The 24046-nt window shown below is 41.6% G+C and overlaps 2 protein-coding genes across 11 annotated transcripts in view; one reads left to right on the plus strand and one right to left on the minus strand.

Annotated features, from left to right (window-relative positions):
* LOC148174616 (uncharacterized) overlaps positions 1-9908 on the plus strand; it is a 48890-nt gene extending 38982 nt beyond the window's left edge. For 2 of the 3 annotated variants that reach the window (XM_088037996.1, XM_088037997.1), the window contains 7 exons: positions 3484-3602; positions 3649-3865; positions 3912-5325; positions 5949-6188; positions 6698-6933; positions 6984-8219; positions 9349-9908. In XM_088037996.1, the coding sequence (XP_087894122.1) occupies positions 3494-3602; positions 3649-3865; positions 3912-5325; positions 5949-6188; positions 6698-6933; positions 6984-8219; positions 9349-9823 (3927 nt within the window). In that variant the 5' untranslated portion in view covers positions 3484-3493 and the 3' untranslated portion in view covers positions 9824-9908. Of the gene's footprint in view, positions 1-1144; positions 1315-3483; positions 3603-3648; positions 3866-3911; positions 5326-5948; positions 6189-6697; positions 6934-6983; positions 8220-9348 lie in introns of those variants that run through there. The other variant, XM_088037998.1, reaches the window with a different exon arrangement.
* A 2204-nt stretch (positions 9909-12112) lies between these two features.
* Positions 12113-24046, minus strand: part of LOC148174617 (patronin-like) — a 32662-nt gene continuing 20728 nt past the window's right edge. For 2 of the 8 annotated variants that reach the window (XM_088037988.1, XM_088037986.1), the window contains exons 7-22: positions 22847-22972; positions 20705-21108; positions 20021-20656; positions 18316-18444; positions 18061-18188; positions 17795-18018; positions 17478-17754; positions 16484-17348; positions 16203-16430; positions 15786-15966; positions 15616-15702; positions 14737-14823; positions 14279-14371; positions 12897-13130; positions 12559-12841; positions 12113-12508 (exon numbers count right to left, since the gene is read on the minus strand). In XM_088037988.1, coding sequence (XP_087894114.1) covers positions 12364-12508; positions 12559-12841; positions 12897-13130; positions 14279-14371; positions 14737-14823; positions 15616-15702; positions 15786-15966; positions 16203-16430; positions 16484-17348; positions 17478-17754; positions 17795-18018; positions 18061-18188; positions 18316-18444; positions 20021-20656; positions 20705-21108; positions 22847-22972 — 4127 coding nt within the window. In that variant the 3' untranslated portion in view covers positions 12113-12363. The remainder of the gene's footprint in view (positions 12509-12558; positions 12842-12896; positions 13131-14278; positions 14372-14736; positions 14824-15615; positions 15703-15785; positions 15967-16202; positions 16431-16483; positions 17349-17477; positions 17755-17794; positions 18019-18060; positions 18189-18315; positions 18445-20020; positions 20657-20704; positions 21109-22846; positions 22973-24046) is intronic. The other 6 variants (XM_088037989.1, XM_088037990.1, XM_088037987.1 and 3 more) reach the window with 6 other exon arrangements.

A 24046-nucleotide genomic window follows, 5' to 3' on the forward strand; every position in this document is an offset into this window, starting at 1 on the left:
TCACATTTGTCAGTTTGTCACGGAATTGTAGGAGGATCACCAATAAACTTGTTTTTGTTATTTTCAGTCCATATTGGCAGTATTTTGTTTTTCATCATTATATTTTGCGATTATTAATAAACTTGACGTTTGGTTGTGGAGCCAACTATTAATCAAAAGTGGCATGTATCCACTACAGGTATCTAATTTATCCTTTCAAATTATACTTACTTATATGTTACTTATAAATGTCATTCCAGGTGTCATTTTTCAACTGTTTTTTCAGTGTTGCCAAATTATGAAATCGTCATAATTATTACTCAAAAGAAAGTACCAACCTTACTTCAAAATTATTAATTCAACAATGTAGAATATATAATCGTGACTCATTTTTGCAATACCGCATTATCGAACAAAATCGTCATCGAGCTGTGTAATTTGAGTGCGTTGGCGGCTATTCTTGTGACAATTTAAAGAAACATAAATGTCATTGTCAATCTGAAAATGTCAAACAGTGGTACCACCATGTCGAAAAAAAGACAAATAAAAGCTTGTTGCCATGCGGGGATTGTTTTTTTTTCTACTAAACTACTTGTTTATTCAAATAAGACGTTTTTTTAACTTTTAAAATTTTCGGAATTACAATTAGCATTAGCATAATTAGTTATTATAATAGCGCAAGTAAGGTCATGTGGTGATTTTACAACACTAAAATTAGAACACCGTCTAAACAGTAATTAGATGAAATTCGTGTCAGTCTCCTCCATTTCCTCTGCGTCAAACGAACCCGAAATCTGGCCAGGACGCTTATTCGTCCTGAAGGACTCTTCTTACTCCTCTCAATTATCTATCCTCCATTTTTTCCTCACACTTATCACAATTTATTCATTATCTCCTCATTCCGACGTCACATAAAGTCAAGGTTAAACCGCAGCACTTCCGCGAAAAAAACTCCCCCACCGCCGGGGAGTTGCATCATGGCCGGCGCAGGGGAGGCAGCGACACTCAATTGTTTTTTTTTAATAACGCTGATTGGAGTGGGCGCCGACCGTCGCTTGACCTCCGATCTTAACCTGGTTTAAATTTGTTTTCTTGCGTCTTTTGTTCGTGCCCTTTGACTTGTTGTTTTGGTGGAAAATACCCCCTCTATTGTGTACACGATGCGTGTTTGTTTTTTTTTTCGGTGCAGTGCATGCATTCGAAGTTGGACGCGCGGCGGTGCTGGTGAACAATTGTGTGTTATGTTTTCTTCGGGAAAAAATCGCAGGTTGAGGATAATTTCGATGTCGTTGTAAACAATGATCGGTCTTGAGCTGCGGAATATTTTAAGTAAAGGTGAGGAGTTTGAACTTGACTTTTTGATTTTTTTTTTAATTATTGGAGCTTCGTGATATTAATTTTCTTGTCACTATTGTTTTGTTGCAAGGCTGTCTGTGGCCTCGGCCTTCAAGTGTTTTTTTTTTTTCAAGAAATTGCGCAAGGCGAAATTCAGGAGAATTCGTTGTTGCTGAACCAAAATTCCTCAATTTTGATCACACTACAACTTTTTAGGGATTTATTTCTATTTGGTTGGACTACATGATTGCCGTGATTGGTTTAAATTTTAAATATCCAAAATGCAATCGCAAAATGTCATCAACTGACGGATAGCACCTTAACCTCAACCTGTTCGTCACTAGTTTTTTCATTAAATTTCTCACTAAATTTTCTACAGCCAGATTTACACCAAACAATTTTCGATTCTTAAAATTTTCGATTCTTAAATTTCCCCTAGATTTTCCAGTGGCACCAACTGAGCACGATTTTTTGGTTATTAAATAGATAGAAACAACTTTTAAAATGAGCATTTTTAGACGGCTTTCTAGAATTTCCACATAATTATAGTGGTTTTTATTTATGTATCTTTAGTTATACCAGTTCTGTATGTATGATTTTTTCACAGTAATTTGGCCGACATTTTGTTTAACGACACCGTAAAAATCACATTTGAAATTCGCGAACTGACCATGGCAAACATGAAGGTCACCAAAAAGACGTCACATTTTTTGTAAAACTTTTACTCCTTAGTATCCATTAGCTGGTGTAAATCTGACTATAGAAAACATAGTGAGACATCTAGCAATATTTTGAGCTTTTTCGACCCGTGTTACACCGCCAAAATCTCCCCTTTTTTTGTTCCGTCATGGACACACCCCCCTGCCGTTCTCGCGAGAAACTGAACTTTCCCAAGGCCAAATCATGCAATTTGATTAACCCTAATTGGATAATCTTAGACAGTCTTTTGTCGTGGGAGGCGTGTCCTCATTACGCCGCCACTGTCTGCAGAAAAACAACACCCACGTAAATTTCCCATCTCATATTAAATGAGGCACACACCTGAACGCAAGTTTTTATATTTCCCCTCGTGTTTTCATCGGAAATAACGGAAATTAAAATATAGAGGAACATGTAAACATGTGAAGAAGTTATTATTTGCGTTAATTCAAGTCATTTCCTGTGAAAGTGGAAGCTCATTACCAGTCCGATGTACGTTTTGTTACACTGTTACCATCATAAATTAATACTTTAAAAATCGCATTTAGGCAGAAGACAAACCGTGGATTCTAAAAATGTGGCCGAAATGTTTGACAGAAACTCTGCGTTCAAAATCCGGAATTTCTCTCAATTCAAAAAGTGAGCAGGGGCCAGCAGAATTTAGTATGGTTTAAAATGATTTCGTTTGCATAAAATCGCACGCTGTCATTACAACAGTTCTTTAACGTTGATCAGGTTGGTATCACCACCCCCCGAGAAACGGACACCTGTCAATTTTGACGTTAAACTCGCTGCGGATTTAACATTTTGACGTCGGAAGCGACATTGATTTACGATAAGTCTTGCTTTTTGTAATTCAAAGTGTGCTTTAATAACTGTCTGGCCTGCGTCCTTCACCTTCAATGTTGCGTGTTAATTTAATTAATTCCGTCGTTTGTTTTTAATTTAAATGAGTTTTTTACTAGGACACTCGGCTCATTGGCCATTTCTTAAACGAGACGAAATACATTTGCGAAAGTGTTTTGGCGTGATGTTAGCTCATCAATTTCAAGGTTCCGGCGAGACGAAATCTGCCGTTTTGGTGGAGGCGCCGGGAAAATGGGTCTAGCGAGGTTACGAAAAAAAATTGTAATTGGAATTGGCGTTGGAACGCGAAACAACAGTTCGTTAATTAACTTGTTTGTAAAAACGATCGTCGATCGTGTTTTTTTTAACGTACGTCTTAGACCGCTACGTCGTCTGTCACATATCTGTCAGATTATTTTGTTTTTCAACGTTTTAATTAGTTTCTTTCTTCATTCGCATTTGTTTTAATAATTGCATTTAAATAATAATAACACAATTATTTCTCCTTTCTTGACGTAAAATTCGTTAGTTCTGTTTGTGCTAATATAAAAAACTGTCCCGATTTCGCAATGTGACGTTCTTTCCAATCATAAATAAGCCTGAAATGGGTTTCTTTCATCACAGGTGAAGCAAAATGCATGTGAATAAAGTCGGAGCGATCTTCCTTGCATTGACTTGGTGGTTCACCGAACTCCCAGTGGCGTCCTCTGAAGACCAACCATGGAAGTGTCTCAACTACACTCGTAAGACCCCATCGCCGTTTTCTTCATTTCTAACTGTCATCCGTAGCTATAACATCCCAACGCAAGTCCATCCACTACGAGGACCAGTCTAGGAATGTGGTCGTCCAAACCTCCGATCGCGCTCTCCACAAGCTCACCAGTGAAATCTTCAAGTTGTTTCTAGAAGAGATGATCGGCTTCAAGAAGGTGGAGCTGGTGGAACACGACAGCGAATTCGACATCGAAAGTGCGATGGATAAACTAGCACCAGACAGCAACGAATCGTAAGAACTCCAAGTGTTGCCTCCCGGTGGTAACTGTTAGTTTCAGCTTGCCGAAGTCAGTGGTGGACCTTGAGGTTTGGATCCCCTCCGGCCACGACACCCTCACCATGGAGGTGAACAAGTCGGTTTTGGAGCTGGGGGACGTGGGTCCTCCAGGGCGATTCGGGTGGTACATTCCAGCGGAGTTCGACGGCCCGGTGCAGTCGTACTACAACAGACGGGACTCCCACATCGGGCAGGTCCACTGGACGTTCCTTCAGGACCCCAAAGTCATGGAGAAGTTCGACGTGGAAACGCGCGACCTGGGGATGATTTACCAGAACGCACGACTCAACGACACGCACTATTATTGCCCCGACACGAATTGCACCAAAGGTGTGTACACTCCGAAGCACTGCAAGAATTCTCGATGCGCGCTGCTGCTCACCTCCACCATGCAGATGGATTATGTCCTCGGGCATATCAACGAACTCAAGTTGTATGTTAAAGTGGCCTTTCTTGCTCGTAATCTGAAGAAAACCATCGACAAGCTCAGTGCGGATTACCGCGCCGCGAAAAAACCCAAGAGTCTGCTTATTTCGTACTTCACCCCAAGCGACGTCATCCTCAGAGAGGGTAAATTCATCCGCGTCACCTTCCCTCCGTGCAACTTCATCAACTACACGCATTCGCTGGGGTGCAAGTACGAACCCTACCGCATGGTGAAGGTCGCCTGGAACAAAGTGGAGATGCTCGGCCTGAAACGGCACATCCGCAACTTCCGGTTCAACGACGAAGACTACGAGTACTTGCTCAATTTGTACGAGAATGCCACCGATAAGACCGATTTGAAGTCCCTGGCGTGTCAGTGGATCCGCGAGAAGAACCAGTCTCTGATCGTCGAGCACGAAACCAACGTCATCTACATCGGCGGGATTTTCCCGTTTCACCAACTGTACAACGGCCCCGGGATCTTACGCGGCGCCGTCTTCGCGCAGAATCTCATCAACGCCGATCCCTCCATTCTCAAAGGGTACAAATTGAAGCTCATGGTGGAAAACGGCAAATGTCGCGCTGATAATGTCATGAAGATCTTCATCGACTACGTCACCGATGCCAATTATGAGAGTCTTCTGGGGGTGTTGGGGCCCGCGTGCTCCGACACTGTGGAGCCGCTCGCCGGAGTGTCGAAGTTGTATAGGACGATGATGATTTCGTACAGTGCTGAAGGCTCGGGGTTTTCCGACCGGGAGAAGTATCCGTACTTCTTTCGGACTATTGGAGAGAACAAAGACTACCAACATGTGTATTTGCAACTTTTCAAGAAGTTGGGGTGGAAGAGGGCCGCCGCCATTACGAAAGACGGGCAGAAGTATACTGAGTATATTTCGCACATGCAGAACACTTTTGAGAAGAACGACATCACGTTTATCGCCAATAAGAAGATCCTGAGGGAGCAGGACGCGTTCGAAATCACGAGGGTATGTTCCGTTTTGCTTATTCTTTTTATACTTATTCAACCGAAGTTTAGTTAAAATTACGAATTTGGGTTTTTTATTTTCAAAAAAAAGTAGTCCTAATCCTACAGTCGAGTCAGTCCAAATCATTTAAATGCGAAATTTTAAAAGATTTTAATTTATTTACACAAAACGTGATTAAAATTTCACATTTGGGTTCTTCATTTCCAAGAAAAAAAAATTTTGCAGTAGCAGAGAAAAACAACTTCTAAAATGAGCAGTCCAAATTTTGATTGATGTATTGAACAATTTGTGAGTAAGTTCAAAGATTTATTTGATGTTTTAGTAGTCAAATGCAACAATGTCATTTTTTTCTTTTGTTTTATTAACGTCATTATTAAACCTACAATAAAATCATGCCTACTTTGAAAGCTGGCTTTACACAGCTTAATTTTTGAAAAAATGTGGTGTTAGACTTGTCCCACTTCGTTTTGTCCGTCACTGTAGTCAAAATTCAAATTTTATTCCGAAAATGAACGGACATACGAGCCTGCAAGTGCGAAATTACTATGAAACTACTAAGATAGTAGTTAGTTCAATTTTACTACGTCCAATTAAGTATACTAATTGCGTCTTAATTATTACAGTATTTGGAAGACCTGAAGCGCAATAGCGCCCGAATCATCATCTTGGATGTGGTCGATCCTATCGCGCGGATCGTAATGTGCCAAGCGTTCCATCTGAAGATGACATCGGCCGAGGGCTACGTTTGGTTTTTACCGAATTGGCTGAACGAGACCTGGTACAACACCGATTACTTCAACAATTCGACGGGCGACAATTTGACGCGCGAAAGTGTCAATTGCACGACCAGGGAAATGATACGGGTAAGTCCAAAAATCGACCTACAATACACAGCAAATTTTATGTCAAAACGGTCTTATTATTAATCGTATTGAACGCTTGACTCAGGAGCGTAGTAACAGCGGGGTCATGGGGGCATAAACTGATTATTTATACAAAGCATTTTGCAATTGTTTTTGTTTCTGTGTTTTTGATTGGGACACAAAACACGCCATCAAGGTCGCATTTTACAAATTTGAAACGACTAAAATCTGTCATCAAATTAAACGTCGTATGGTGTAAGAAACGACATGCCCAAAACATTCAACGCCGGCTGTTATATTTATTTTTATTAAACAAAAAAAGTAAATGTTTAAAATCGCATCTAAACTTTTAACGTCGCGTAACATTTACGTAAGTTCATAAATTTAATGACACCAGGTATTTATTACATCCATTCACGTAACCGATAATGCTGACGGTTTTGCTATCGTAACTTAATTGTGTTAATTATTCATTTGTTTTTCCTTTACAATGTGATTTTGCAATTCAGGCCGTCGCGGGCTACTTCTCCATGGCCCACTCGTTCTTTGCCCCTGAGAACACCATCGTCCAAGGAAATATCACCCTCCAGCAATGGCGCCACGAATTCGAAACTCAGCGCATCAAACTATCAAACTTCGCCGGGTATTCTTACGACGCCGTCTGGACGTACGCTCTTGCTCTTCATCGACTTCTTGAGGAAGACCCCGAGGCTATTTCCGACCTCCACTCCGAAGAGACGACGCGGTAAGACTCGCAAGTTTGGTGGTGTCGGTGGCTCTAATTTTATTCTTCAGGAAACTGGTGAAGTACGTCGAAGAAACCGACTTCATGGGGATTTCCGGGCACATCAAGTTCCGAGGAGGACCCTCCAGGTTTTCCAACATCACTCTCATGCAGTGGTATAGCAACCAGAGTCATGTCGTCGGTCACTTCTACCCCAACGTTTCCGACGACAAACCGGTGATTTTGGGGGGGAAATTAGACCTGAAGACCGAAGAACTCAAGTGGTTTACTGGTAACAAGCAAAAACCGGAGGATGGCACCCCAGCGCCGCGTCAATGCGCCCTGGAGAGCCTCGCGAAGACACTAAACGTCAACTGCGAGATGGCCATCGTCATCCTCAACATCATCGTCTTCTGTATGTTGTTCGTGGGCGTCCTCGCCGTCGTGTTTGTGATGAAGCGACGTTACGACAAGAAAGTGCAGTTCACGCGGACTTACATGAAGCACTTCGGTCTGGACATCCGCATGAACCCCGAGCAGATCGCGGAATTGGACAAATGGGAAATCAGCAGAAACTGCGTCGTCATCAACCGGAAGTTGGGCGAAGGCGCCTTCGGCACGGTCTACGGCGGAGAAACCAACTTCCCCGAGAAAGGCTGGGTCGCCGTCGCCGTGAAAACCCTAAAAGTTGGCTCGAGCACCGAAGAAAAACTCGACTTCTTATCCGAAGCCGAAGTCATGAAACGTTTCGAGCACAAGAACATCATCAAACTCCTGGGCGTGTGCACGAAGGAAGAGCCCATTTACACGATCATGGAGTTCATGCTGTACGGCGACTTGAAGACGTTCCTCCTCGCGCGCCGCCACCTAGTCAACGATAAGACCATCGAAGAATCCGAAGAAATCTCAAGCAGAAAACTCACAATGATGGCGTTGGACGTCGCCAGAGGTCTGAGTTACCTGGCGTCCATCAAGTACGTCCATCGAGACGTCGCCTCTCGAAACTGTCTCATCAATGCGCAGAGGGTTGTCAAGCTGGGGGACTTTGGCATGACCAGACCCATGTTCGAAAACGATTATTACAAGTTCACCCGGAAGGGGATGTTGCCGGTACGGTGGATGTCCCCGGAGAGCCTCGCCCTGGGGGTGTTCACCCCAGCGTCGGACGTGTGGAGTTACGGGGTGTTGTTATACGAGATTATTACCTTCGGGAGTTTTCCGTACCAGGGGATGACCAACACGGAGGTGCTGGACTACGTCAAGAAGGGGCACACGGTCACCATCCCCGACGGGGTGAAGACGCAGCTGTAAGTAATCTCAACATCTAATACAGGAACTCTGAACTGAGGCACTTTTCACACAAAATTGTTATTTGTTATTTTTGCGTTGCTATGGTAACACTACGTTGCTATGGTAGCACTGCGTTGCTATGGTAGCACTGCGTTGCTATGGTAGCACTGCGTTGCTATGGTAGCACTGCGTTGCTATGGTAAACAAGTTTAAGTTTTTCGTGCGTAGAATCTCGGTGAACGCGAAGTGAGGAAAATCCGGTCCGTGAAGTCCGTGTTGACGAGGTTTTACTGTATCAAGGTTGAACTCTCCATATTTGGAGATCGGGCGTTTCAATGTAAGTTCGTTTAAAATAGCACGAAAACGAAAAGGGCTATTTACATGCGGTTTTTTGTGTTGGAAAGACCACAAAAAATTGTAATGACGCTAACCTAAGAGATTTATAAATTGGTTTTATAATTTTTTTTTTTCGATTTTTCATACCAATTTTTGTGACATTCTATGAAGATTTAGAGTATAAATTATGAAAAAACGTGGTTAAAAACCTGTTTTTTTGCTTGAAGTTCAATACAAAAAGCTGAACCAAGTTATAACATATGATCTTCCATACAAAATAAAAAAATACACATTTTGATGTCCATATTAGTTTAAAATTAGCAGCCAAAAAGTCAAAAAAGAGCGAAAAAAACACGTTTTTAGGCGACTTTAACTGAAAATGGAATTTTTAGGCCTCAAACGCGGCCTAGAAGTAAGTCTTTTCTGGCCGCAAACATTTTTGGCCGATCTATGGTGGCGCCATCTAAAAATGATCTATGATCTAAAAAATCTTGTGTGTACCACGGCCAAAAAGTGCCATTTTGGCCTCGTCTTCTTTCTGGCCTTGGCCATTAAAAAAAGGCCAAATAAGAAACACTTTTTGGGCTTGGTACACAAATAACTATTTTTGCTCTTGTGTGAACCATATTATACATACAACATACAACTCCCTACAAAATGAAAAAATACCGTTTGATGTATAACAAGTTGATATACTATGAAAAAAAAGTGTCAAAAAAGCGAAAAAAAGCATTTTTGTCACACCCGAGCCACCTTAAAGTCTGTTTGTGACGTTAGGGTGAGTGAAAACTGATCGTTTTTCCTTTACAGACGCGGCCTCTTGAAGTCCTGCTGGCAAGAAGACCCGCGGACGCGCACCCGCGCCTCCGAAATAGTCGAGTTCCTCGCGAACAACCCCCGTCTAATCGTCCCTTGCCTGGAAGTTCCCCTGGCGTCGGTGCAGTTGGAAGACACGAACCAAATGGAGATCAACCTTCCGGAGCCATTCCGCCGACCATCCTCAAATCTGAAGACCCCCGTCCCTGTGGCCAACGGCGTCGCCGGTTCCCACGTGGAGGACACACGGACGCAGCGACTAGACAGCATAGGCCAACATTCCGACAACGGAATCCCTCTGGAAAACTGTTGTATTCGAGAGCCGCTCCTCGGCCCCTCGAAATCGAGTTCAAGTTTATTTGGGAAATACGTCATGCATCACGAGGAAAACGTACAAAACGACGAAGATGGAGATTATTTGACGCACAATCCCGCGCCTGCGAACGGTTACGTCATTTCCAAAGTATAGGTTTTGGCGGGATCACAGTGGCGGCGCGTGGAGGATGGAAATGTCGAACCAGAGTGCTCAAAGGTCGCGGGTTTTACGTGAGGCTGTGTTGTTCAATCGACCGAGAAAACGTATTACATTTCCATAGCAGCAGTTCTAGTCATTTTTTGATATGTCGCTTAATCGAAATCATACGTCCAATAGTATTAACGTGTATTATTGATTTTTTTTTTAGGAACGAAAGGCCTGTGACAAGTCCATGACTATTCTTCGAGTTCCTTATCACATTTTTCAAAGTTATTTATTAAGAAGATAAGACTTTCACTGCTACTTTTATATGTACGGTCTGACCTACGGACTCGGATCTTAGTTTAAGACGATACTACTTTAGTTAAGTAAGATTTTGTAACACTTGTGTCGCACTGTATATTGTAATACCAAACGATTATATCAAAAATATTTATTATTAAGTGACGAGAAAATGGAGAGTGAAAGGTGAGCAATTAAAATAATTACATTTTGTACCTGACATTACTTTTTTAAGTAATATTTAAATTATAAATAAACACTTCGATTTTAAAGGTTTTTCCCATACCAACCCCACAGCTCGGCGGAAGAGAATTTTATCCGAAAAAAATTGCTCATGATGAAAACTAACCAACTAACAATGTATTCTAGGGCACTTCCTTTTTCAAAAAAAGTCAAATTTTAAATCATCGTAGGTAAATTTTTGTTTATTTTTGACGGCGATGTTCGATGTGGTGTCAAAAATCCAAGTCCCACTTTATCGGTCGATAAGTGTTATCGCGTTTCATCGCGGGATTTTACAGTTGGAGTGGCTTGAATTGCTTTTATTTTGAAAAATTATGAAATTTTATTTATCAATATTTGAATTTTTGTTATTTTAAACTTTTAATGGCTTATTCGTTTAAAATTCTATAATCAACAACAGTATGTTTGCTGTGAAAAGCATTTATGTCATACAACTCTAAAACCAAGGCAGATGGATAAGAAATTGCAATAACGTGGTTATCAAAATGTCAACTAGTTTTATAATAATTTATAATTTAGTTTATAATAATGATGGATGTGTCCGCAGTTGTCAAGTTTGATTTTCCAAACGATGTCTATCGAACTAGGAGTCCCAATGTGAAGTCTAAAAATCGTAGTTTTGATTTGGTATTAGTAAACAAACAGATCCACGGCCTTCAGCTCATTATTGAGCGTGTAGTTGGTTGCTTATAATAAACCCATGAAATCATTCATTAATAGCCCACTTTAATGCATGATTTCAGCCGACAAATCATGCATTAATAGTACCTAAAAACAAACGATCGCTGGAAACAAAAAATATTGACGATTCACACCAATTTACGATTACTTTAATTTGATAGAACATTTATGGAACAATCCAAAATTTTGTAATGCATTCAGAACTAAGTTTCATTAGCATATTTAACACAAATGTTAAACCATCAAAAATTTAAAACAAAAAAAATGCAATTATTGAAACATAAATTTTCAAAATGTAAGTAATTCATCCTATGATTCAAAATTTTACTTCTTTTGAAAACGGAGTTGTTCTAGAACACTGTTGGTTTTCGTTTTTATGAGCAATTTTCTTCGAATAAAATTCTCTTCCGGCTAACCGTGACCCCCCAGAGAAACACTTTTGGGTTATTACAATTTATTTTTGACATTTGAGTGTTTTACTCGTATAAGTGTAAATTAATAAATATTTGTATATTATAAAAACAGAATATGTACAGAAAAGAAATGATTAGTGTAATAACATCATATTAAATAACATAATGCGATACCATAGACGTTAGGTAAAAAAAGGTTTCACTTTTTATAAAACGTTCCAAATATTCACAAGAGATTAAATTAAACCAGCGATCGATCTCATCGATAGTCATACAAAAGAAAACTAAGCTCTATAAGGCTAGTGTTTCCATACAAACAAACAATTTACAAATATATTTCAAGCAAACTCTTTTAGTGACTTAAAAAAGGGGTAGAGATCCAACATGGATTCCCACAGATCGAGGGAGTCTAATAAAATAAGATTTTTCGAGTTCAAACTAACGATCCTTCGAAAATCGATGTTGGACTACCGAAAACAGCCCTGCGATTTTCATCTAATCTAGATATAAATACAATTGGAATGACACTAATAAGAATTTATTGTTGTTTTCATGGACTTGTGTACTTTCAAGGGGAACAAAATGAAAGCGGTCAAAAGTACATCGTTTCAACAAATTGGCACAGAAAAAGCCGACTTGAAAAAAAAATACATCAAAGGCGATATTACATTGAACACTGTATATAAAAAAAGGCACATAATACTTAAAAGAATACAGAACAAAATACAAATTGTGGTAAAAAGGTGATTCATCTAATATCTCAGACGCTGCTTTGGCATGTAAACTGCCAAGGTGAGAAATAAAATAAACTTGGGTTTGTAGCGAACCGACATTAAAAAAATAACATTTAATAAAGCGTTAACAAAATATAAAAAATTAATAATGATTAGATGACTAATTAACAACAAACTAGACTTAAATGACAAGTGGCATGTCTTTCTTATTAGGTAAATTAACCTTTTTACCTTGCCAAAGCGAATTATGAATCGTGAAAGCATCTATGGTCACTGTTAAATGTTTCGTGTGGACTTGAGAAAAACATTTGCCTCCTGAGTTGTACCTAAAACACAACCAAACTCGCTTTTTTACCTCCACACACCGCCAACTCACTTGAAGAATTTGTCGAACATTCTGTCATTGACCTGCTTGGGCCCGGTGCCGTACAACTTGGTAACATCTTCCCGATCCGGACAGTACGAATAGAGAGCTCTGAATTGACATCCGGCGTCCCTAAACAAAATCAAAAAGTGTTTGCTTTCCGACCTGTTGATTTCTTCAAGGACGCGTTTCTTCGCCTCGCGGTTCACCACGCCGGGAAACACGCAGTACTCGACGGCGTTCAACATGATGCCGCGGTTTGACTTCGTCGCGGGCTGCTTGTACAGTCGCGGACCTGCAGAAGTAAATGAAGATGAAGGGAATTTCGTAGGGACGTCGGGACTCCTCACCTGTATAGTCCATCATACTACTAGGAGTCGAACTAATATCACTGGACCCGTCGTCGAATATCCTCCTCCCTTTGGTCATCAAGCCGGGCAAACTCCCGGGTCCAGAAGGCGACGTCAGATGCCGCATACTGCCCATCCCGGGCGAAGGGGCGCGACGCGGAGGCGTCGCTCTCCCCAAACCCGAATCCGTGTCGCCGTACCGATACGCCAAGCTGTCTTGATCCGTGCTAGAACCTGCGGAAAACCACCCGTGAGCACCGCAATCGTCACAACACCACCCTGCACCGTTTTATTCTTTTCAACTTCTTTCGGTTAACACTGTTAAAAGAAAGTTATTTTTTGTGTACCATGATAAACTGTGTCTTTGGAAGCCTTGTTAAGAATTCTGCGCTCCCCGAAAAGTGAAGAGATTAGTGCGAATTGTTAATTTTGAAACGCGCCGGAATTTCTATATCTAGTCGACTGGTTTCTGAGTCACTACGCCCAGTGTTGCCAGATCAAAATTTCGATGATTCTAACTCAAAAAGTCCTTAGAAATTCTCTAAATTCTCTATGAATTTTATTTGGCAGACTCTAAACTTTATTTTTCCTGCAGAGATTTTTTCTACAATTAGTTAAGGTAGTAAATGTCCACCCAAGGTCACAAAAAAATGTTGAAATTTTCTTTTTGTATTTTGCTCCTGTTGCATATGTTGCAATGGTTACATCAATTGGGTTTTAGTGTAAAAGAAGCATTATTTAGAAATTGCGAAAAAACTTGTCATTTGCTTGTGGAACTATCTATTATATCTAATATTTTCTCAGAATTAATAAATATTTTGTAAAATAGCTTCGAAAATTACAGTTAAATTTCTAGATTCCCCTAGATTTGTTCGATAATTGAAAAAATCTCTTTTTCCTTCCAATATTTCAAAATTCCCTAGATTCGAGGAAAATCCCTAGACCTGGCAACACTGACTACGCCGGCCATTTTTGTCAAAATGGCCGCGACGTAACAAAACAAATGAAATGCAAATACAAAACACTGTTCAGGCAATACTATTAGAATAACAATGTAATGAAGTGCGAAGATCGGCGTTCGTGTGGCGGTGCGCCCCCACGAAATGCGAGCTTCCCTTTCGAATAAAATTCAATCAAAACAGTACGGATCTGTACAAACGTAACAATAAAAAAATAACCAGGCAGGACTAACTATATGAGGACTGGTTTGATTTTGTTGGGGGAAAAGGTAACCATGAACCATCACCAACTAAGCCTAATGAACAGAACAGAGGTGAAATCGACAATAAAGTGTAAATGAATAAAACTGATAGACCATGCCCAACGACCAACAGCTCAAGACATCTAGCGTTTTGTACCTGAATTACGGATAGACGTCTTACCGTACAAGTTCATCAGAGAGCTAGACTTGCGCCCTTTAAAGTTTTGATAATTGGAATACTTAGGTCTGCCACGGACCTGGGCAGGTGAGGGGTCTGCAAAAACATCGTAACGTACATACACTACTGATTCCATTTCACTTAAACACAAAACAAATCCAAAAACGAACAAGAAATCAACAAAAAATCAAAACACGACACGAGCGTCGTCTTCATTTTTACTTTTTTTTTTCATCTCTCATCGTTAAATGAAATGGATGCAATCAAAATAAACGAAACAATAACAACGGAACAAAACTGTGTACGATACAACAACACAAAGTGATAATCATAGCGTGCTCACTACTATACTTCATACAACGAGTACGATTCAACATGTACCAATACGAAAAAAGCAGCGAGGTACGAGATCGTGGGGGAGGAGGACGGGAAAAGTCTCGGGAACGGGGGGGCATACTGACCTCGGCTGGTCTTGTAGGAGCTGCGGCGGCCCAACGTTTGGTTGGCGCTATGACAGGGGGACACTCCCCGGCTGTCGTCGGGGGAATCTGAAAGCGGCCAACACCATCAGCGAAGCACACACGGTTTCGACTACGATATTCAAATTTCGCGCCCCATCTTTCACCACCAAAAACAAAGGCACCAAAGCCAAAGTGACCATTATGGATGCTATTCAAAGACCGCGTCCGTCTTGAACCACAATAACGCACCGTTCTCGCGAAAACGGCGAAAATTTCTCAAAAATAAAAATTTTATTTAACAGATGACGGATTCTGACAGTTGCCCTAGAGGCAGTGGCGTATCATGTAGGAATTTTTTGTCATTAAACTCTGTTTTTTTTTGTCGAAAATGTGCCTTCAGTTCATGTTGCTCGCTTGCTTTGAGTGTCATTTAAAACGCAAAGGCAAATGGCACTCGCTCGCTGTTTCCAGTAACCGACAAACCAATAATTAAATAATGCCCCCGGACGCCAGTTGGATTCTACGCCCATGTGCCGTCAAAAATGCCAAAAACTGGTGACTTTCGAAATTTGAAGTTGCCTCTTTAAAAACCGCGCCTAATTCGAATTCGTGTCATTTCCCGAACCACTCTTGCTTACTCCAGAGTCTTATAAAACGTTGACCCGTCGTCGAAAATAGCACAGGAAAATCTCACAACTCGGCGACGAACATCGCATATAATTCAAAACCAAAACAAGCGCAGAAACTATGAAAACGAAGCGCCGAAGCCGCAAACAAATAAAATTGAATTTTGTGTCCAGATTTAACCGGTAAAATCAGGAAAAATGAAGGAAATGACCGCCCCGACTAATCTCCCCATAAAATAAAATAAAAACACACCTCTGTACAGCATGCCACTGCTCATGCTCCGATCAGCCAGGCTATCTTGCGAACCGCGATAATAATCGCGTTTCATCGTAGAGTTCGCTGTACAAAAACAAAAAGAAAAATAAATAAGAAATCATGCAAAAAAACCAAAACTACAAAACCCTTTGTCCCTTGAGTAGTACCTGTGAGATTGGAAGTAGACCCTTTCTTCCCTCGACTAGGCTGCATCATCCCTTCGGCCATTTCCACGGAACCGCTGTCGATATGGATCGTCTTGGGTCTTGGTCTCGACGCCGCTTTTGGCCTCATTTTGGGCGTGGGCTTCATCGAACCCATCAATTCGCTCTTATCGAACACTTTACCCTGCGAAAAAATTGTTGAATTTTCCACCCTCCAACTACGACAACACTACCAAAGACCAGTAAATAAAAGACATGACGAACGCCACGAATCGACTGGAAAAGAGTCCTTAAAATAGCCCGAAGAACACGGGAAAAAATAAACAAACGATTCTGGATGTCTTAAAATAGAAATGAAACCTCGCGCGGCGTCTTCACGCTTTTGTTTTTATTTCTGGTTATTTATGATTGAAGACTCACCTCTCTTTCCGCTTCTTCCATTGCCTTCTTTAGCTTGTATTGTTCCAAGATGGCGGCCCTGCGAGCGGCTTGCTCTTCTTTCTTCCGGACTTTCTCTTCTTCTTTGGCCTTTTCGCGTTCGCGTCGGGCTTGCGCTTCTTGGTCTTTCCGCGCTTTGGCCTCTTCTTGCTCCTGCTTCCTCTGGAGCGACGCGAGGAGGATCCGCTTCCGCATACGCTCCGCCGCATCCTACAAAAAAAAAAAACAGTAAAAAAAATCGAACAAAAAACAACAAAACTCACCGGATCCGGGTTGCCGCCGTCGTTGCCGATGGTGATGGCCGTCGCCGCCGCCACCTTGAGACTCTCTTGACTAGCTTCACGTTTTGCCCGCAACTTCCCCCGTTCTTGTTCAATCAACTGCCTCCTCCTGTCTTCCTCCTCCTTTTTCACCTCGTCCAACTCCCGCTCCAACTGCCTCTTCTTCTCCATTCTCGTTTCGTGCTCGTGGTCCTCCCTCAAATCCGCATAACTCCTCTCCTTCTTCGGCGAGCCGCGTTTCGTCCTCAACGGCGGTTTCGGCCTCTTTGGCGGCTCGTCGTCAAACTGTATATAAAACCCCTTTTGACTCGTCGGATCGGTGTCCAAACTGCTAATCTCCGCAATTGGTGCCTCCTTCTCCGGGGGCGGCGACTGTTGGAACGAGTTTCTAGTAATAAGCGGTCGCGTTGGAGAGGGGATTCTATACGTCCTGCTGCCAGACGTGATGTTTAGTCTACTGAGGCCTTCACTGAGTTGTTGGTCCTCCGAGTTACCGATAAAAGAGATGTTTTGGGGTTCCATATCGTCGGCTGGAGGCGCCGGAATGGGGGCGTGCGTGATTCCACTAGTTTTCCTGAGAGGTGTGTCGCGGTCAATTTGCTGAAGACTAACAGGAGTTCGTTTGCTTTCGTCCATCAACTGCGAGATCTGCCGGTGGATATTTCGATGCTGAGGAGAGGCGGAAGGCGTACTATGAGAGGTACCGTAAACCTGTTGGTGCTGGTGGTGCTGTTGACTCAACGTGAAGCTGTTGGAGTGGTGCAGACTATGATCATCACCCCCGTTCTGGTACTTATTATTATCCAAGTACCGATAGTCCGATTGGTACTTTCCGTTGTCAAACCTGCTAAAACGAAGAAAATTTAGTCACTGCTGACCGCGTAACGTTTATTAATACGGAAGATGATGTCACTTTCAGACATCCTTGACTTTCGCACCAAAGTGTAAATAAGACCACGCGCTCTTGCATCATTACCTCTCTGCGGCGGCGTCGTGCAGCACGAACCCGCCTCCACTGCCCCCCAGTTTGTTCCACGTCCTCATTTCCGGTTGGTACATCTCTTGTCCGACACTCGGCGGCGGCGGTTGTTGCGCCCACGTTCTTCTTTGCGGTACCACCGGCGGCGTCATCGGTGCCGCTTGATCGTGCAAGAAAAACTGCGGTTGTTCCTGGACGCGTGACTGTTGGTATAACGACTGAGGTATATGTGGGGCGCTCGCTGACGTTTGAAGACCAGGACCTGGCGAGTAAACTACAAAAGAGTTAGTTTCCAGTGGGATTGAGGAACTTACTCGGTGGCGGTTGCTGTTGGTAGACTTGCGGGCTGTACATCGGCTGCGGTTGGGGGTATTGTTGTTGCTGCATGCTTTGATATTGCTGTTGTTGTTGTTGCAGCTGCTGGATTTGTTTCTGTTGTTGCGCGATGATGTTCTGTTGTTGCGCTGCTTGCATCTGACTTTGTTGCGAAGCCAATCTTTGTATGTCGGTTTGGATATCGCTGAGACTAGAATTCATTCTAAATACAATATGAAGACTAGTGGCTTTAGTACCAACTTACTGAGCTATGGACTGTTGGTACTGTTCCATTTCCATGTTTTCAAGATCGGGGGTTCTTCGGGTTTCGATGAAGGGTTGGTTTTCATCGAGCCACTTGCGTTCGACGGCGGAAGCGTCGTCATTGATCTCCTATAAACGAAAGGCGGATTTTAGACTAAATCAAAAGACGCGAAAATACAGCCAAAAATAAACGTGCAACTACTAGGACGCGTCTAACAAAAGCGAAATTCGATATACAAAAACAAAACAAAAATACCTGTAAGGTAAACGGCCTCTGAGGTTTTGGGGGAGCAGTTTCTGAGGAAGGGCTTTGAGACTCAGAGCCCGTCGCTGAGTTTGAATTAGACTCAGCGTCAGTCGGTGTTTTTAGCAAATTACCTCTTCCCTGAAAGTTAGTCAGAAATGAAACCTCCACCACGAAAAAGTCCCCAAGTGGGATTTTTTCGTCGTAAAAAGAACAAAATAGTGTTAAGTTGTCTCTGATTGACAGTTTGTGCTTAGGTGGACGTGCCTCCAGCGCAGTATTACCCATAACTTGAAAAAAACCTACAGTTGGCAAACCTGTCCCTAGTGAGTTCCGAAACAGGGCTACCAACAAACTACACTTTAATCCTAGAAAGATTGGTAATACTGCGGTTTGAACGTTGTGTTCTTCTAGAGTTGTACTAAAGGCCGATTTCACCAACTAACGTTTAACTGTAGTTTTAATGAACTGAGTTTAGTTTAACTGATGATTTTAAACTCAGTTTTGTTTGTTCTGATTTCACCAAGGAAATCGAAGTTCCCCTAAACCGAGATTTATAAAACTGCGATCAAGACAAAAGAACACTGGTAATGCTGCAAATTATTGTCGCTATGACAGACTATTACGTCTTGGATGTTGAAAAACACGTTCTGGTGATCAATCGCAAAGAAAATTCATCTTTTTAACAGTCAGTATTGGTGTATCATGTGATAAAAAGGGATTAAAGAAGAAGCACCAAAAAAAGAAGATTTCTGAAGAAAACTCTTCGGCGTGCTGTAGAGCTTCTTTTTTTGTAGAACAGTCATTAAGCCTGGAATGGACTTGAGAGAAACTCGCGACACTTCTGGCGCGAGTTCTTGCAAGAACAATGATAACTTAAAAAGCAGCCATTATTTTGTATTCATCGGTGTTGAAAATTCAAGTATCTCTGCAATTGGCTTCAAAACAAACAGCGCTACTTGGCTTTGCGAGGTAAAATCTTAGATACATTCCTAGAACAATATTTAGGTCTCCTGGAATCACGAATTCACTCACTCTTACTAGAATCGCCAAAAATCACCTTTTTTCCCTCTCAATTTTGATAAAAATACAAATGTCAAATATGGACAAATCATTAATCTCAGTTTAGATCGTTAACTGGTTGAAATTGGCCAGTTACTTGTTGAACGTAGATTAGTACTAAACTCAGTTTAAAAATGTTGGTCAAATCATATTTTGTGTTGATCTACGTTTAAGGGAAACTAATCTTAGTTTAAGTGGGTGGTGAAATCGGCCCTAACTATACTATAACTAAGTTAGTTGTGTCACGTGACTGTTAATCTTCTAAATGTCGTCTGTTGTGTCGAGCTAGAGAGCAGATTTCAAACTGTCAATTCTACTGAAGGTTTCCGTTTCAAATCTGCTTGTACGAGTCCATGCACGCCTGAGAACTCCAAAGGAAAAAACATGCAAAGAAAGACACCGACTAATCTTCACCGAGAAAGACACTGTCTCCAACGAGACAGTCCCCTCCCCCATCAAAGCATCCAAAACTAAGTAAACTTAGCAACGACCTCTTACCATTTCAGTTAGCTAAAAGACACATTCAATTAGTTACAAGACTTGGAAGAGGGTCCCAAACGAAAGGAAAATGACAGAACATTCAAAGCAGGCGCAAAATGGAAGAGACACCATGAAGATGATATTCACAATGACGAAACGTTAGAATGTAGCCTACCCTCGCTACGGCTTGAAGAAAAGCCGCTTTTCCGACCTTCTGTCGTTGTTTGTTCATCGCCAACTCCACTCTTCGTTTCTCGCTCTCGATCAGTCGTCGTTTCTCCTCAAGTTTCATCCGGACGTCGTTTAACTGCGCCGCGTTGACGCTGGTGTGGGCGCCGTCCCCGGCGCCGTTGCTCTCTCCGATTTGTTGGGTGTTCGAGCTCTGTTGCTGCCAAGTGGTCGTGTTGGGTAGAGCGGCGAACGACGTCTTCTTCTCCGGGTTTCCGTTGGTGCTCGGTGGCTTCTTGAACTCCTCCTTCTCATTCTGCATGTACACCAACTGGATGGCGCGGTGGTCGCCCATCACCTTCTGCTTATTTAGTTCAGCGAAACTCATTCGATTCGAGATTTCAGCGTCCACGACGTCTTTCACCAAATTCTCTTTATTCGAAAGCAAGTTGCGCAAGGAGATGTCGTCGCTGCTTAGTTGCCTCTTCAGTTTGAACTTCTCAGTTTCGTCGTCGTTTTTTTCACAGCCATTGTCGTAACCTAGTTGAATGGACCCTCGGGCGTCCTGGAGCGACGAACGCACGGCGGGGTTCTCGATGGGGAAAGACGGAGCGGAGATCTTCCTCCCCACATGCGCCCCCACCTGAAACCCAACTTAACACCACCAAAACGGAATTATCCCAATACGCACCTCCTTGTCGGGGTTCCTCCCGATGAAATTCAAGTTATCCTGACTCCCCCCGAAATTTTCGATGGTGAGTTGGGAGTCATCGCTGGTGGAGTTCCTCCGGGAGCGGCGCCCCGCGAAAGAACTCTTTCGGTTCTCCTCCCAGTTGCTGGGCCTCCCGGCGGCGACTTCGCCGCGCTCGTCCGCTTTGCTGTCGTTGTTCTGTCTCTCCTTGTTGACTTTGAGGCGGCCGGGAATCAGAGGCTCGTCCTGCACCACCGAGCGCAGCGTGGGAATGTTCTTGCCGCGGTGGACCACGAAAGAGTCTTCGGAACCTCGACGGAGGCTGTCTTCGCTCATTTCAGAGACGCTCTGATGAAGAGAGTTCGTCTTGCGGAGGGGCACGTGGGTCGGCGTCGATTTCGTCACTGAGGATGGAACAGAAGGCGGTCAAAATAGAAGCGAAGGCCGAGTTTTTGGATGAAAATCAAAAATTAGACACCCTTTAAAAAAAAACGTGGAGCCGGAGAATCCGTCGGTGGATTTCTAGTTGGCTGGTGCTGTGAACGTACGTCTTGATAATTCACAGTTCGGCGGAAAAGAATTTTATTCGAAAAAAAATGTTCATGAAATTGAAAACCAACAATGTATTCTAGGAAACCTCCTTTTTAAAAAAAGTCAAATTTTAAGTCATCGTATGTTGAATTACTTTTTATTTTTCAGTTTGCTAAAGTTAATATACGAATGAAAAGTAGAATATTCCCCAATTTTCATAGCTGCAACACAAAAGTTACTAAAATTACGAATTTTCGTGGTGGATGTCAGAACATTGTGCCTCCTCTTGAAAATTAAAATTTCCAAATATTGTGTTTTTTACTCCACAAATTTTGCAGTTTGGTGGAGTTAATAAACAACTCAAAAATACTACTTTCTTCAAATTTCATTTCTGTAGCACTAAAATTTCGAATTTTAGCGGAGAATCTTTGCATCGTCTCCAAAAGAAAAATTTCTAAAATTTGTGTCTTTTGCTCTACAATTCTGCAATTTGGTGGAGTTAATACACGACTTAAAAATACTAATTTCCCCAAATTTCATAGCTGTAAAACTAAAATTACCAAAATTACAAATTTTGGTGGACGATCGCGCACAATTTTGCTTCGTCTGCAAAAAGAAAATTTCTAAAATTTGGGCCTTTCGATCTACAATTTTGAAATTTGGTGGAGTTAATACACAACTCAAAAATAGCAATTTCCATAAGTTTCATAACTGTACCACTAAAATTACGAAATTTACGAATTTTGGTAGAGGAACTCGCACGATTTTGCTTCTTCTCCAAAATGAAAATTTCTAAAATTTGTACCTTTGGCTCTACAATTTTGAAATTTAGTGGAGTTAATACACGACTTAAAAATAGTAATTTCCCCAAATTTCATAGCCTTAGCACTAAAATTACCAAAATTATTATAAAACTAGTTATGACATTTTGATAACCACGTTATTGCAATTTCTTATCACTCTGCTTTGGTTTTAGAATTGTATTTTTCACATCTTTGCTTCTCACAGCAAACGGCTATTTTTTAAACGGCTAAGCCATCAAAAGTTTAACAAATAAGAAAAATTCAAATATTGATACATAAAATTTCATAATTTTTCAAAATGTAAGTAATTCAACCGACGATGATTTAAAATTTGACTTCTTTTGAAAGAGGGGGTGTTCTAGAACACATTGTTGGTTTTCGTTTTCATGAGCAATTTTCTTCGAATGCAATTTTCTTCCTGTCATTGCCTACAGTTTGTGAGTTATTTGACGTGTGAGCGTCAAGTTCGGACACACGTCAACAACCTAGATAAATCCACCGACTTTCTTAAAAATCTAAAAGACACGGAGGACGTACTTACACAACTGCATTCGAACTGAAACTCTATAAAGCGAGCATACTAAATATAAAAAGCGTATTTTACAGATCGCTCCAGTCATGGTGCCTATTTCGTCTATAATTACCACTAAGTCTACACATGTTAGAACCGAAGAAATGTTAATTAAAACTCATGCAAGTCAACTAGCACTACCGCCATCTAACGTGTGTACAAAACAGCACAAAATCCTCGAACTCTGTGCTGCCCAACTAACGAAATGTGCAGATGAAATGACTGTACTTCTATTACCTTGGAAGGCGGTGGATGCAGCGGGATCATCGAGTCCGCTGCGCAGATCAGGGATGGGTGTCATCACCGTCTGCAGAAGGTTTCGCTTATGCGCCACCCCGTGCTCATTGCGTGGAGGAAAACCCTCTGTGAGCGCACAAGTAGCAAACAAGGAAACTTGTTAACTGTTAATACTACCAACAACGGAAGTAACAACAACAGTTTGTTGGTACTTCCGTCGTACTGACTACTCTACGGAAAAATTTGAAAGGTCTCAGGTTGAAGGGTTAGACTGAGACGTTTCGTTTGGTCTTACCGAAATAAAACCATCACCACATGGTTGCTTTCCATTCACCAAGCGAAAAGAAAAGAAAAAGCACAATACTCAACCAAAAAAGCCAAAAATTAGGGGAAAGTAACCACACAACGGGGGAAATTGAGGTGGAGTATGTACACGTTTATGCAAATCAGGAGAAAAATTCAATAATGGCCCAAGACTATTAGGGTCAGTCGGGTCAGGCTCGGCAGAATCGATAGGATCAATCCCGAGGAGCTTCTTGCACGAGAGATGCAAATTTGGCTCGATTTCGCCAACGGAACTTTATGTTGTTTGACTGATTTCCATTTTCAGAGAAATAAATAATAATAATAATAAATAAATCAGTTTTAGATTTTCAGACTGCAAACCACCACAACTTGAACAGCTTTTTTCAAAGCTAACTTTGTTTTATGATTGAAGATACAAATCCTTGCAAATGTCAGTTGAAAAATCTAAACCCACATTTGTAAAGAGCGGCAAATTTATGTGACATTTCATAGCCACCCTTGACTAGAAACATTGATAAACAATTTGTATGTATAAAGAGATTGTCAATTGTTTTTTAAGACAGTTTGTCAAAGTATAACATTGGTTTTGACAGAAAACAAAATAGCAACGCAAACGGTGCTCTTGTTGGTGCTTTGATGAATTTCTAATTCGTGAATTGTGCACTGGTGGAGCTGTGTTCGGTGTAATTGGCTTTAAATTTAACAAATTTCCAACATTAGTAGGCTCCCATGAGTTTTTTTTTTTTTAGATAGTCATAGCGCATTTTAATGCAATTTTAGCTATTCATAGTTAAATATGATACAAGTTGGCACACAAAACAGTTGGATACTTCCAAACATTGTGTAAATCAACGTTTAAATAACCCAATTTAGATTACAAAACCATGACCTAGA

Source organism: Gnatocerus cornutus, chromosome 5, assembly GCF_029298725.1.
Source record: "Gnatocerus cornutus isolate USDA-ARS CGAHR chromosome 5, icGnaCorn1.1, whole genome shotgun sequence".
Classification (NCBI taxonomy): domain Eukaryota; kingdom Metazoa; phylum Arthropoda; class Insecta; order Coleoptera; family Tenebrionidae; genus Gnatocerus; species Gnatocerus cornutus.